The sequence below is a fragment of the Aotus nancymaae genome, unplaced genomic scaffold, assembly GCF_030222135.1.
Source record: "Aotus nancymaae isolate 86718 unplaced genomic scaffold, 86718_ANA_hifiasm-v0.15.2.pri h1tg000014l, whole genome shotgun sequence".
Classification (NCBI taxonomy): Eukaryota; Metazoa; Chordata; class Mammalia; order Primates; family Aotidae; genus Aotus; species Aotus nancymaae.
Window position 1 is genome coordinate 37,522,353 of NW_026988425.1, and position 13,401 is coordinate 37,535,753.

Below are 13,401 nucleotides of genomic sequence, written 5' to 3' on the forward strand. Positions count from 1 at the left end.
GGTAGTGGTGCGATCTTAGCTCACTGCAACCTCTGCCTACTGGGTTCAAGCGATTCTGCTGCCTCAGCCTTTGGAGTAGCTGGGACTACAGGCACCCACCACCATGCCCAGCTAATTTTTGTATTTTTAGTAGAGACGGGATTTCACCATGTTGGCCAGGCTGGTCTCGAACTCCTGACCTCAAGTGATCCGCCTGCCTTGGCCTCCCAAACTGCTGGAATTACAGACGTAAACTACCATGCTCAGCCTAATGTCAACTTGTATTTTAAATACAGGGGGTACATGTGCAGGTTTGCTACATGGGAATATCACATGATGCTGAGGCTTGGGGTACAGATCCCATCGCACAGGTAGCAAGCACAGTACCTATACGCACATCATTTTCTAAGCTCCAGAAAAAAATTAGGTTTACAAAGGCCCTACATTGAAAGGTCCTATGGGCAGATGAATGATTACCAGACAGAGATCGTCCCCGGGAAGAGGTGCCTAGTTCTTCTGTGTATTGATTTCAACAGCGCTTGACATTCATAAACATAACTCTGAACAGATTGACTCTGAAAGGAGCTGTTGTCCTGGAAGTGATGTCCATGGAGTCTGAAAACATCATGAGCTGGTTAATCAAAGAATCTTCTTTTCCCTTTCTCCCCAAACAGGTTTAACTGTGGAACTGGGGTTGCCATCATTGTAAGTGAAACGAAAATCAAACTGGGGGGCTGGCACACGGTTATGCTCTACAGAGATGGACAGAACGGGCTGCTGCAGCTAAACAATGGCACCCCGGTGACAGGTCAGTCCCAGGTGAGTGTGAGCCCCACGCCCTGCCCACCCCACCTACCGCCCACCAGGAGTCCTGAGAGGGGCTCACTGCAGGGAGCCATGACAGAGTCTGCATGGTTCAAGTTCTGATTGGGTTTGGTGAGGTCCATTTCTCATGGTGAACCCATGCAACAGACCTTTGATGTGCTCCTGTGTGCGCTTGCACTCCAGGTGAGCTTTCAGGGCACACATCCATCCCACATCTACTGAAGAGAGGAACTAAACTTGCAAGCATCATTGCTGTTGGTGCACAGGTACATGCTGCAGGCCTGTGCCCAAGGACAAATTCTCTTTCCCTGAGTACATCAAAGCCAGCGGTAGAAGAAGGCTCATATTGGAAGAGTAGAACCCATTGTTACTATTATTACTTTGAGGCAGGGTCTCACTCTGTCCCCCAGGCTGGAGTGCAGTGGCATAGTCATGGCTCACTGAAGCCTCTAACTCCCTGGCTCAAACCATCCCACCTCAGCCTCCCAAGTAGCTGGAACTACAGGCATGTGCCACCATGCCTGGCTAATTTCTTTTGTATTTTGTAGAGACAGAGTTTCACTCTGTTGCCAGGCTGGTCTTGAACTCCTGGACACAAGTGATTCTCCCACCTGGGATTCCCAAAGTGCTGGGATTACAGGAATGAGCCATCACACCCGGCCTAGAACCCATTATTAGTGTCAAACCCAAAGCTTGCTTTTAGGGCAGGGGTGTTGCAATCCTGTGGCTTTAGAAGATAGTCTTGGAAGGTTCACTTGGTTCAAAATGCAGGAATAAGCTGTTCATCTACCCTTGTTGGGGGGGCATAATTGTAGGAAATGGTAAAAAAAAAAATTAGACTGTCGGGCTACTCAGCAAATCACCTAGTATTCACATATTTGTTATGGTCTGGGCAATTTTAGGACTGTGTTCAGAATAAACAGTTTGGATTAGCAGCCTGCCAAGGAACTGAGCCTGTAATTATAATCAGGCAGGTGTCTGTATTCTCTGAGGAAAAATGTAGCAAGAGAACCTTTGCGTATATGCCTATATCTTCCTTCCTGCCTGGGCTCCTCTCTACTCTTTGCCAGCAAGACACGTTATATAAAGCAGCAGTCCCCAACCTTTTTGGCACCAGGCACCAGTTTTGTGGAAGACAGTTTTTCCATGGACTGGGGTTGGGGGATGGTTTCAGGATGAAACTGTTCCATCTCAGATCATCAGGCACGGTTAGAGTCTCCGAAGGAGCGTGTAACCTAGATCCCTCGCATGCGCAGTTCACAATAGGGGTTGTGCTCCTATGAGAATCTGGAGGCACGGCTGATCTGACAGGAGGCGGAGCTAGGCGATAGCGCTCGCTCACCCGGCCTCCACTCACCTCCTGCTGTGCAGCCCAGCTCCTAACAGGCCACAGACTGGTATGCGTACATGGCCCAGGAATTGGGGACCCTGATATAAAGGGCCATGCCTTGCTGATACCCTGCCTTCCAAAAAATAGAAGAAAATGTCTCATTGATTTAGATCCCACTGGTTCCAAAGGAACAAGAATTCAAATTTAGTAAATGTGAGTCCAGGGAGATTGTTTATGTTCAGATGGCTCAGTAAGAAAAAGACAGGGTCAGTGAACTACATCAGTGCCAGCACTATAGGCCTAACATGATAAAAGTTAGTTGGCTGGGAATAGAGAAACTTCTAGCTTGGGTCCAAAATACTAACACAAAGGCAAAATGGGAAGCTACAATAGGAGCCTGTGAAAATGTTAATGGTTTAAAGTGGGGAAGTTTCATAACCATTAACAAACAGGGTCATGTGGAAACAATAAGCTATAGAAATTCTAGGCTGTGTTAATAGAGTCACAGCATCTAAACAAGGGAGGTGAGGATCTTATTCTATTGTGGTGACTGTGCGATAGCTTCTAGTGACTCCACTGGTGACTCTAGTCCTCTGAGAGGATTACATTCACGTCTGGATCACATTTTAAGAAGGCCACAGACACACTGGAACATGTTCCGGGGGTTGTCACCCAAGAGGGAAGATGACTTGAAATCCCTTCAATGACTGATTGAAGGAGCAGTGTTTAGTTTGGAGAAGAGAAGATGAAGGCACGCAAGGCGGCTTTTCATTACAGAGTTAACGGGAGAGTCTTGGGAAAGAAAGATTTACTCCATGGACCCCCAAGTCTGAATGAATGAATGGGATGAGCCTCAGGAGGGCGATTTTAGCTTCACCTAATGATGCAAAGGGACAGAAGTGCAACAGACTATCTCAGGAGAGAGGGGTATCCTTGCGGGGTGTTCAAAGGATAACTTATCTAAACTTCTTGTTAGGGATGTACCAGGAATCCAACAGCCAGTGAGAGCTTGAATTATAAGAGTTATTATATTTTTTGTTCATCTCAAGATTCTATGATTTTTAATGAATATAAGAATTAATTGACCCAGGCTCGGTGGTTCACGCCTCTAATCCTAGTCCTTTGGGAAACTGAGGCAGGTGGATCACTTGAGGTCAGGAGTTCAAGACCAGCCTAGCCAACATGTGAAACGCCGTCTCCAATAAAAATATAAAAACATTATCTGGGTGTGGGTGGTGGGCATCTGTAATCCCAGCTACTCAGGAGGCAGAGGCAGGAGAATCACCTGAACCTGGGAAGTGGAGGTTGCAGTCAGCTGAGATGGTGCCACTGCACTCCAGCCTGGGCAACAGAGCAAGACTCTGTCTCAAAAAAAAAAAAAAAAGAATTAATTTAATTGCCGGGCACAGTGTCTCACACCTGTAATTCCCACACTTTGGGAGGCTGAGGCAGGAGGATCACTGGAGCTCAGGAGTTTGAGACTAGCCTAGGCAACGTGGTGAAACCTCATCTCTACCAAAAATAGAAAAATTAGCGAGGTGTGGTGGCATACGCCTGTTGTCCAGCTACTTGGAAGGCTGAAGAGCAAGGATCACTTGAGCCCAGGAGGTCCAGGCTGCAGTGAACTGGATGGTGCCACTGCACTCCAGCCCTCCAGCCTGAGCAATAGAGCAAGACCCTGTCTCCAGGAAAAAACAAAAAGTGGGGTGTGTGGTAGCACGTACCTGTAGTTCCAACTACTTGGGAGGCTGAGGTAGGAGGATTGCTTGAGCCCAGGAGTTCAAGGCTGCATTGAGCCATGATTGACCCTATGAACAGCCCTGCACTTCAGCCTGGGCAACACGGGCAGACTCCATCTGTATTAGGCCGTTCTCACACTGCTATGAAGAAATACCTGAGACTGGGTAATTTATAAAGAAAAGAGGTTTAATTGACTTATGGTTCTGCATGACTGGGAAGGCCTCAGGAAACTTACAATCATGGTGGAAGGCAAGCAAACATGCCCTTCTTCACATGGCGGCAGCAAGGAGAAGTGCTGAGCAAAGGGGGGGAAAAAACTATCAGATCCTATGAGAACTCACTATCACGAGAATAACATGGGGCTAGCCACCCCCATGATTCAGTACTACTGAGTCCTTCCCACAACATGTGGGGATTATGGGAGCTACAATTCAAGATGATATTTGGGTGGAAACACGGCCAAGCCATATCACCATCTTTTTTTTTAAAGAATTAATTGCAAGAAGCATGTAGCTTTATGGATACTCAGGCCAAAGATTGCCTCCATACTAGTGAGACTTGCTAAGCAAGTTGTAAAGCAGGACCACAGATGTGGATGTTTAATAAGCTGTTTTGAGAGATAGTGATTCTGTCTTAAGTGGGATTCCCCAGCAACAGACCTGAGATGTGGAGTCCTGTGTCAGTGATGTATTAAGAAAGTGCTCCCAGGAGAAATGGCTAAGAGAGAGGAGGTGGACAGGGAAGAAGAGGATATCAGCAAGAGTGAGATCTCAGGCCACGTTTTTCAGAGTATGGCTTCTGCCTGATTCAGCAGAGGAGCTCTGGAGTACAAATTATACCTCAGACTCATCCCAAACTCTTAAGGGCTGTCCTGAGAGAATGTGAATTCCAGGGTACTTCCATTTCTCTGTACAGTCAGGAAAAGCAGGCTCCAGGGATCAGAAGGCAACCCTCCTCTGAAATGTAAAAGCTAGGTTTGAAGACTATTCCCAGGGATCTTGCAAAGGGCATAGCAAAGTAGCCACCCACCCCTACAAGACACTTTATGCTCTAGAAAAGGATGGAGCTGTCAGGACTCCTGCTGTGGTCCTAAATCAGGGAACAAGACTGGAAGGGCCAGGATGGGATCCAGAAGAAGTGAATTCTGAGAATCTTGGTGAAAGAAGCCAAGAGGACATTTAACTCATCTGATGAAAGCAGCATGCTCAGTGGCTGGTGGACTGTAACTGACCCTAAAAACCCACTGCCTAGCTCATGTTCAGTCTACTATTTACAAATGATTCTTATCTCTTCATCAGGAAAGATAAAACAATGATTAGATTTCTACTTGCTGGTAACAGAAGTTTAAAGGATAAAGATTAGGTTTCAGAGTCTTACACTCTGAACATTTTATAAGTTCTGGCAGCGTGCCTTGCCCTGACACCCTTCCTTATCCTGTAATGGAAATGAATGAGATATTTTGATCATAAAAAAAGACCAAGGGTGACTTAATTTTGTCCCACCTAATCTTCAGCTCTGTGTTTTGTAACCTTAAAGCCTGTAATCCAGATTGTGGTTTGGTCTAAGATGGGAAGTTTCCCTACCTCACTGTAACAACACTTTAAAAAAACTCATATTCATAAGAAAATTTCAAAACACTTTGGATCATAATCTGTTTGCTAATTTCCCCCCAACAATGTTTCTCTCAGAATATAGTATAAAGGTGACTAGGACAGTGAAAGGGTAATTGTTAGCCCACTGTATACAAAATTAATATCATCACCTTTGGAGGCACAGAATAGCCCTAAGACCCTTCCAAAGTACACAGTCAACTGGTGTCAGGACTGGAAAGAGAACATTTTTGTTGGATGCCTAGCATGGTCCCCTGCCTGGTGGGTCGGGCGTGGCTCTGACCTCCCTTCCCTTCCCTTCTCGGCATTCCAAAATCCTGCCTTCTGAAAGCACAGCCCTCTGAGAACCTCAATGAGTTCCCTACGGTAATCATGGGTTTAATTTTCCAGTAAGCCAAGGTCTTGAAGAAAAATACACATGGAAGAAAACGCTGGGCTGTTACAGATGTCTTAACCACGTCCCTCATAAAAATCTGTTGTGTTTTGGCTTGTGATTTGGTTTAGTGAGAGTGTTCAGGACTGTTCATCTTTCTTAAAGGGCCAGTACAGTAAAATTACCTTCCGGACACCTCTCTACCTTGGTGGAGCTCCCAGTGCCTATTGGTTGGTCAGAGCAACAGGAACAAATCGAGGCTTTCAAGGCTGTGTGCAGTTGCTCACTGTTAATGGGAGGAGAATCGACATGAGGCCCTGGCCCCTGGGAAAAGCACTCAGTGGGGCTGATGTGGGTAAGTGGCTGCCCAGTGAGTTGGGGTACTCTTACGGGACTTATGAGACTGCCTTTCAGGCTTGGGCCAGGGAGGGAGCAGCAACATTAGCCGTGGGAAGCTGGTACCTGCAGAACTTCAGGGGGAGGTGGGCCCCAGGGGTGAGGTTGGTGCTCTGCAGACATGTGACCTTGAGTCTGAACACCAAGATATGGTAACAGTATAACAGTATAGTGCACCAAACCCTGGTTGTGTCCTGCTAGCATCTTGGGCCTCATCATGAAATATGGCATGGTCTTACTGAACAAAGCAACAAGCAATCTAGCCCTTTTACCTTACCTCACCCAGACCAGTGGAAGAGCCAACACAGTAATGTAAGAAGAGCGTTCATAGACTCTCTGTTCCTAAAAGAAGTGGTTAAATCCTAATTCATGATCACTGTGCCAAACATCTTCTCATACGCTCTCTCATTTACCCTCACGCTAACTCTAAGAGGTAGAAATTATTATCATGCCCGTTTTATAGATGAAGAAACTAGGCTTATTTTTAAAAGCAATAAGGACATTAATTCTATCACTGAAGGCAGCTGGTAGATAATTCCAAGGTTGGTTAATTCAGGGACTGTCTGGTGGGGCTGCCATAACAAAATGCCACAGACTGGGCAAGTTCAACATCAGAAATTAATTTTCCCACAGTTCAGGAGACTGGAAGTCCTAGATCAAGGTGCCGGCCAAATTGGTTTCTGAGGAGGTCTCTCTCCTTGGCTTGCAGACGGCCGCCTTCTTGCTGTGTGCTTGCGGGTTTTTCCCCGTGTATACACACCCCTGGTATCTCTCCGTGTGTCCGAATATCCTTCTCTAACGACACCAATCGGACTGGATTAGGTCCCCACTCTTATGACTTAAATTAACCTTAAATACTTCCTTAAAGATACTATCTCCAAATACAGGGAGTTAGGTCTTCAACTGTGAATTTTGGGGGAAAAACAGTTCGTCTGTAACAGGGTCTCTGTGATTTCAGGACTCTGAGTTGGTATCTCTCTGATATTCATCCTTTTCACTCACTACTTTAAGCACCACATCCTCATGACTTTGTCCTTGGCAAGAAATACCAGGTCTTTTCCTTGAGTCTCTTTTCCCTCCATCTCTAAGAGGCCATTTTGAAAGAATGCACAGTGAACACCACAGTCTCACTTTCTAAATTCCACCATTAACATTTTGCTGCATTTTCTTGACCACATATCAATTCATCCCTCTCTCCATTCCTCAATCAGAGGTAGGATTCAATCCTCATGACTCCCAGAACAGTTTTTTTTTTTTTTTTTTTTCTTGTAGCTAATATTAGTTGAGCACCTACTTTAAGTAGGCACCATTTTAAATTACTTTGATCTTTCCAAGGTTATTATGAAGTGGGTGCTGACATTAGTCTTAGTTTACAGATAAGAACCAATGGGGCCAGGTGTAGTGGCTCACATCAGTAATCCCAGCATTTTGGGAGGCTGAGGTGGGTGGATCACCTGAGATCAGAAGTTGGAGACCATTCTGTCTCTACTAAAAATACAAAATTAGCCAGGTGTGGTGGCATGCCTCTGTAATCCCAGCTACCCAGGAAGCTGAGGCAAGAGAATCGCTTGAACCCGGGAAGCAGAGGTTGCAGTGAGCTGAGACCATGCCACTGTACTCCAGCCTGGGCAACAGAGCAAGACTCCATCTCAAAAAAAAAAAAAAAAAAAAGAACCAATGGTACAGAACAGTTAAGTAACTCACCCAAGGCCACAGAGCTAATAAGCGGTAGAGCCTAATGTGACCTCAGCCATTCTGGCACCAGGGCCCACCCTCTTAACAAAATCAACTACAGCTACCAAGTTGTTTCCCTCCACCTTGTTCACCCCATAAGTGATGCCATTGTTATAACCACAAAGGATGAAGTTTACTTAACAAGAAAAGTTTACCATCCATTGATTACTTGGTCAAAGTAAACAGTAAGCAGCAATGACTGAAACAATTATCGAAGCTGTCACTATGGTAGGACAGTGTCCCAAAAATCCCTCCTCTCTCTGTGATGATTCAGAATCAGCATCCTATCAGGAGTCACATGCCTTGTTTAAGAGCCTAGACCCTGAAGGCAGAGTCCCTGGATTTGACAAATTTTTGCAACTCAGTCTCCCCATCTAGAAATAGTATCGACCGCATAAGTTTATTTTGTTTAAATGAGTTGTGCATAAAAAGCACTTGGAATAGGGCCTTGCCCATTGCAAACATTTCATAAATGTTTCCTGTTTTTAATATTATTATTGATATTCTACCCCTACCCATCAAATCAGCTATAGTCTGTTTCTTCAGGAAAACACTCCCTGAATAAGCCAGCAGTCCTGAGATTGGCATGACAACCTCTAACAGGTAGTTCAGAGGTTGCAAAGTGGGCAAGAACTGATTTCTGCCAGCTTTGTTAATTCCCACACAGTGCAATACCAACTTCTCCAGCAGGTGGCACCAAAAGGACCTACCCTGAGGGCTCCAGCTCCCTGGATATGGCTACTGGATTACTATATAGATGACTGTGATTATTAATGGCACATGTCAGCCACGTTGGTGATTTACATTTCCTCCCGTTTTATTTCCTCTGGGGTGTAAGGGTGGGACTGGTTATCCTTCCTCAGCTTCCATGCTTGCTGTCCTTTGAGTTAGTCCTCCTGAAATTCCAGTTTTTATAAGTCAAATGCAGCCTCACCAGGGAGGTCATCGTTCTCCATCCGATATCTCTAACTTGGCATTGCCATCTTCAACTGTGACTTTTTCTCTGCCTTCCCACTAAACTCATTTTCATTCCCCAGAAGGGCCTTTCATTACTCAGTTCCTTCCACTTCATCTCCTGTCTTTCATTAGACTATTCCCAGCTCCTGTGCTCTCTGAAAGTCACATTCTAGAATAGTCAGTCAACAATCTCAGAAAATTTTGCATTCTCTGGTCCAGCTCTTGATTATTTTCATTCAGATTCTCAAACCTATATTTCTGCGACTCATGTATGTCAATCCTGTCTTGGATAACCCCATTCTGCTGGAGCAGTCACAGAACCACTTCCCAAGGTATTTGAGATTCAAGAGGTCTGTGGTGACCATGGCTCTCACCATGGCTGACCAGCTCTTTTCCTCATTTCACTCAATAAGTACTTCACTGAGCACCTGCTTAGTGCTTGTCACAATGCTGGGTGCTGAAGATCAAGTAATGAACAAGGCAGGATCCACCTCAGCCCTCATACGGCTGCCATAAGGAGAGACCAAATTAATATAATAATCACACAGTGAAGGTGAAGTTACACCTAGGGTAAGTATTATGAAGAAGTGACAGTGCAACGATATTAAATAGGGAGGTTTTAGGACCTGGAGGGTGGGAACGAGTTTCTCAGAAGAGGAAGTTAATATGAAGCAAGAGTAGGAGTGAAAAGGTGGACAAGGGAGGGAAGGACATTCCAGGCAGAAGGATGGGCTTATTCCAGGGAAATAGGAGCAGGGAGATGGGTGCCATGATCTAGTTTGTGATTTGAGAAGCTCTTCTGACAGCTAATTAGAAGGGGCTTTCAGGGATACATGTAGACCAGCTGAGGTTTAGTGCGGTAGGTCTCATGACAAATGGCGGTTTGATCTAGGTGGTGGTGGTGGTGGTAGAAACTGAGACGGATCTGACAAATCACTAGGGGAGAAATAGGTGGGCCTTGGTTATGGGTTGGGGGCTGGGGACTGGGAAGTTTCTTCTTGTTCATGGTCTCTTTAAGGAACTCCACCCAATGATGTTCCACATTCTTTCCCCTCCTTAGGAGTCTTATTTCTCTTCTATGTCTCGCTTTATTATCTAGCAGAAACCTACACCACAGCCGGCCTATAGTAGGTACTGGGAAAGTGACTTTACATATTGATGATGAGGTCTGTGTATACATGACCTTGCCACACCCACCTCTCCTTCCCATCACTCTGAGTTGAGAGTTTTCCTCCTAAAACAAACCTATTCAGTTACACTCTCCTCTCACCCTTTCTGGCTTCCCTGGGCCCTTGCTGCCAGGGTTCTCTCTTCTTAATAGCCCAGGTGTTCTTAACCTTTTTTGCATTGCAGCCCCCTTTGGTGGTCTGAGGAAGCCCATGGACCTCTTCTCATAATGATGTTCTTAAATACAAAAAAATAACACACATAACATTATAAGGTGAAACAATTATATTGAAACCCAGCTCTATCACGTATTTTTTAAGTTAGGCTTTTATAATAATACATGTGCTTCTTATAAAGCATTAAGGAACAGGATTATTTAATGGTGGGTGAAATAACCCCCATGACTTTAAAGTAGCAACAAGTATAAATGATACTTTGAAATATCTGCAATAAATGGGATGTGTCAACAACTGTGAGGTCTATTGGTCACAAGTCACCAGAACTACTAATACTAGAAGTATCTTGCCTGCATTGAAAGTTGAAGGAAATACATACCCAGCTCCAGGCAGAGGCTAGGGAAAATAGAGATGCCGTATTTTTTCCATCTAGGTTCACAGAGCCCCTGCGGTGGCTTACTCACCCGTGTTCAGGTTCTCTCTAGCTCACACAATGCCATGCCCTGTGTAACCCTGTACCCGCACTGGTTTGGAAACTCTGGGAACCTCTTTCCCTTCTTTCAAGGCCTGCTACCAGCACTGAGTATTTCCACAGTCATCTTAGACTTAAATCCAACCAAAGCAACCTCTCCCTTTGCTTCACAGAAGCCAGTTTCTGTCTATAGCCACCCTCATTTCTTCCCTCCTGCACCATTCTTTTAGTTTTCCAAGCTACAAACCTTGAGATTGTGCTGGAGGAGTCTTCTTGCCCCTTCAACCTCTAGAATGAATCTCTCACTTCTTCCTTCCTTGGGTGTCTGATCCTTCACAGTCTCTCCATTTTCTTTGTGGCCACCCTGTTCACCCCCCATAGGACTTCTTTCCTCTCTTCCACCCGTCACTCGTCAGTCTGTCTTGCATGCCATTCCTAGAGTAATCTTGCTGAAAGGCTGCTTTCACCAAGTCAACACTTCTGTCTGGCTTTCATGACCTCCCCTACCCCACCCCTACCTCTTAAAAATAGTTAAAATGCAGAAGATTTGTAAAGTAATTCATCTCTGCACATCTAAAATAACACAAGTACCCTGCCTCTTCCTGTGGATCCAGCCAAGCTCTGTGAAGGAATCACAACCCATAGAAATTGATGGGGCTCAGGGACCTTTAAGAATTTGGCTCTTTAAGATCAAAGTCAGCCAGCATCTCTGTAGAGACTGTGAATGTTGGGGGTGACATTCTTAGGGCTGTGGCTGGAGACCACTGGTCATGTCTGCGTGAACAGCCAGTAGCCACCAGCTGGAATTCACAGAGACTAGCCCACCCTAGCTGGGGTGGCAAGCCATCTGCAAGGGCTTTAATTAAATTCTGTTAGCAACCCATAAAGACAGTCTCCTCTCCTGGGTCTCCCCTGGGTGCCTGGTCCTTACCCCTCCTTCCAGTGAGTCTTTATGAAAAGGCTGGACCAATTCAAGGAGGGAAGGGTGAGAGACTCATCTTGCCGAGGTGACACACTCAGGCCAAGGAGGGCTCCTGCTGTCACAGGGTGGGCTACAAGCTCATGCAGAGGGCAGCCTTGAAGACGGAGAGAGCACAGCTGGACCCTTCACTTCCAGAGGAACACCCTTCTACCTCCACCCCCAGAAAAAGTGTTTTGTACTCCCTTATGTGGTTCTGGGCCAGATGGTGGTCCATCTGTCTAACTGATTTCTTACACACAAAGAGAAAACACAAGCAGAAGAAAAACAGTCCATGAAAAGTCCGTTTGTTTTCCTCTGATGACCTACACTTGAAAATGACAAAGGATACCCTTTCTGTAGCTCTCTGATCTGTTTGGTGAAGAGAACTTACTCATCAGATGTTGAGCCTTTCAGCCCTCATTACTGCAGCCCACCTTTCTGTCCCTCATAAGAGTATAACTTTGGAAGTAGAAATAGGGATTCTGAAACCCTTGTGCCAGCATATTATGGGGTCCTCCCTCCTGGCTCCCTACCCTAGATGGAGGAGTCCACAATCCAGGTGAGTTAATCAGCTTAGATGTGGCTAGGTAACTCCTTCCACGAGGCAGCAGCACTTAAGCTAATTGGGGTTGTGCAATTTAGAACACTTTTAATATAAACACCCTGTTGACATTGGAGGGATTGAAATATGCTCTTGTGGGAGCAACAGAGAGATGAATTAAAGCAGAAGCAGCTCAGTCATCCCAGTTAGTGGTCATAAAATTGCCCAGAAATGTATTATTTGATTTATTGTGTCCATCATGTTTTTTAAATCTCTATGGCTCTTCATACAGGACAAACCAAAATTAAATTAAAGTGAAGAGCAGGCTCCACTTACCCTGAAAGCCCGTTTGCAGTTGTGCAGGGCTGCAAATCAACAGGAGTAAGAACTGAACTGTATTTATTCAGCACCATGAGCTGCTGGTGGAGTCAGCGCCACTGTGTTGGACTGGCACACACGGTGGATTGGTTTTATAATTCTCATTCTGCATTTAGGGGAATGCAGCAGTGGAATCTGTGATGAGGCCTCGTGCATCAATGGTGGCACCTGCACAGCAATCAAAGCCGACTCCTACATTTGCCTCTGTCCCCTTGGGTTTAAAGGTCGACACTGTGAAGACGGTGAGAAAGAAGGAAGTTGATGGCAGTTTCTGTCTGCATGTTAATTCCTGTAGATGTACTTTATTATCGATGTACTTTTTTTTTTTTTTTTAAGAGATAAAGGCTCCCTTTGTTGCCCAGGCCAGCGTGCAGTGACACATCTCGGCTCACTGCAACTTCCACCTCCCAGGTTCAAGTGATTCTCTTCTGCCTCAGCCTCTCAGGTAGCTGGGACTACAGGCATGCGCCACCATGCCCAGCTAATTTTTAGTAGAGATGGGGTTTTATCATGTTGGCCAGGCTGGTCTCTAACTCCTGACCTCAAGTGATCTTCTCACCTTGGCCTCCCAAAGTGCTGGGATTACAGGTGTGAGCCACCATGCCTGGCCTCATCAATGTACTCTTAGCAAAGCTAATAAAGCCCCATACATTTTTATGGGATCAGCGTTATTTTGTTGGGAGAGATGGGGGAAACTTGTTTTTAACCAGGTTGGAGCATCTCTGAGTACAAAAATGTGTTTGGTAAAGAGAACTCACTCAT

At 45.5% G+C, this 13,401-nt stretch overlaps 1 protein-coding gene across 2 annotated transcripts in view; it reads left to right on the forward strand.

The window, feature by feature from the left end:
• EGFLAM (EGF like, fibronectin type III and laminin G domains) overlaps positions 1-13,401 on the forward strand; it is a 221,792-nt gene that overhangs the window by 168,015 nt on the left and 40,376 nt on the right. For both annotated transcript variants that reach the window (XM_012460023.2, XM_012460024.2), the window contains exons 11-13: positions 654-798; positions 6,023-6,212; positions 12,756-12,881. In XM_012460023.2, the coding sequence (XP_012315446.2) occupies positions 654-798; positions 6,023-6,212; positions 12,756-12,881 (461 nt within the window). The remainder of the gene's footprint in view (positions 1-653; positions 799-6,022; positions 6,213-12,755; positions 12,882-13,401) is intronic.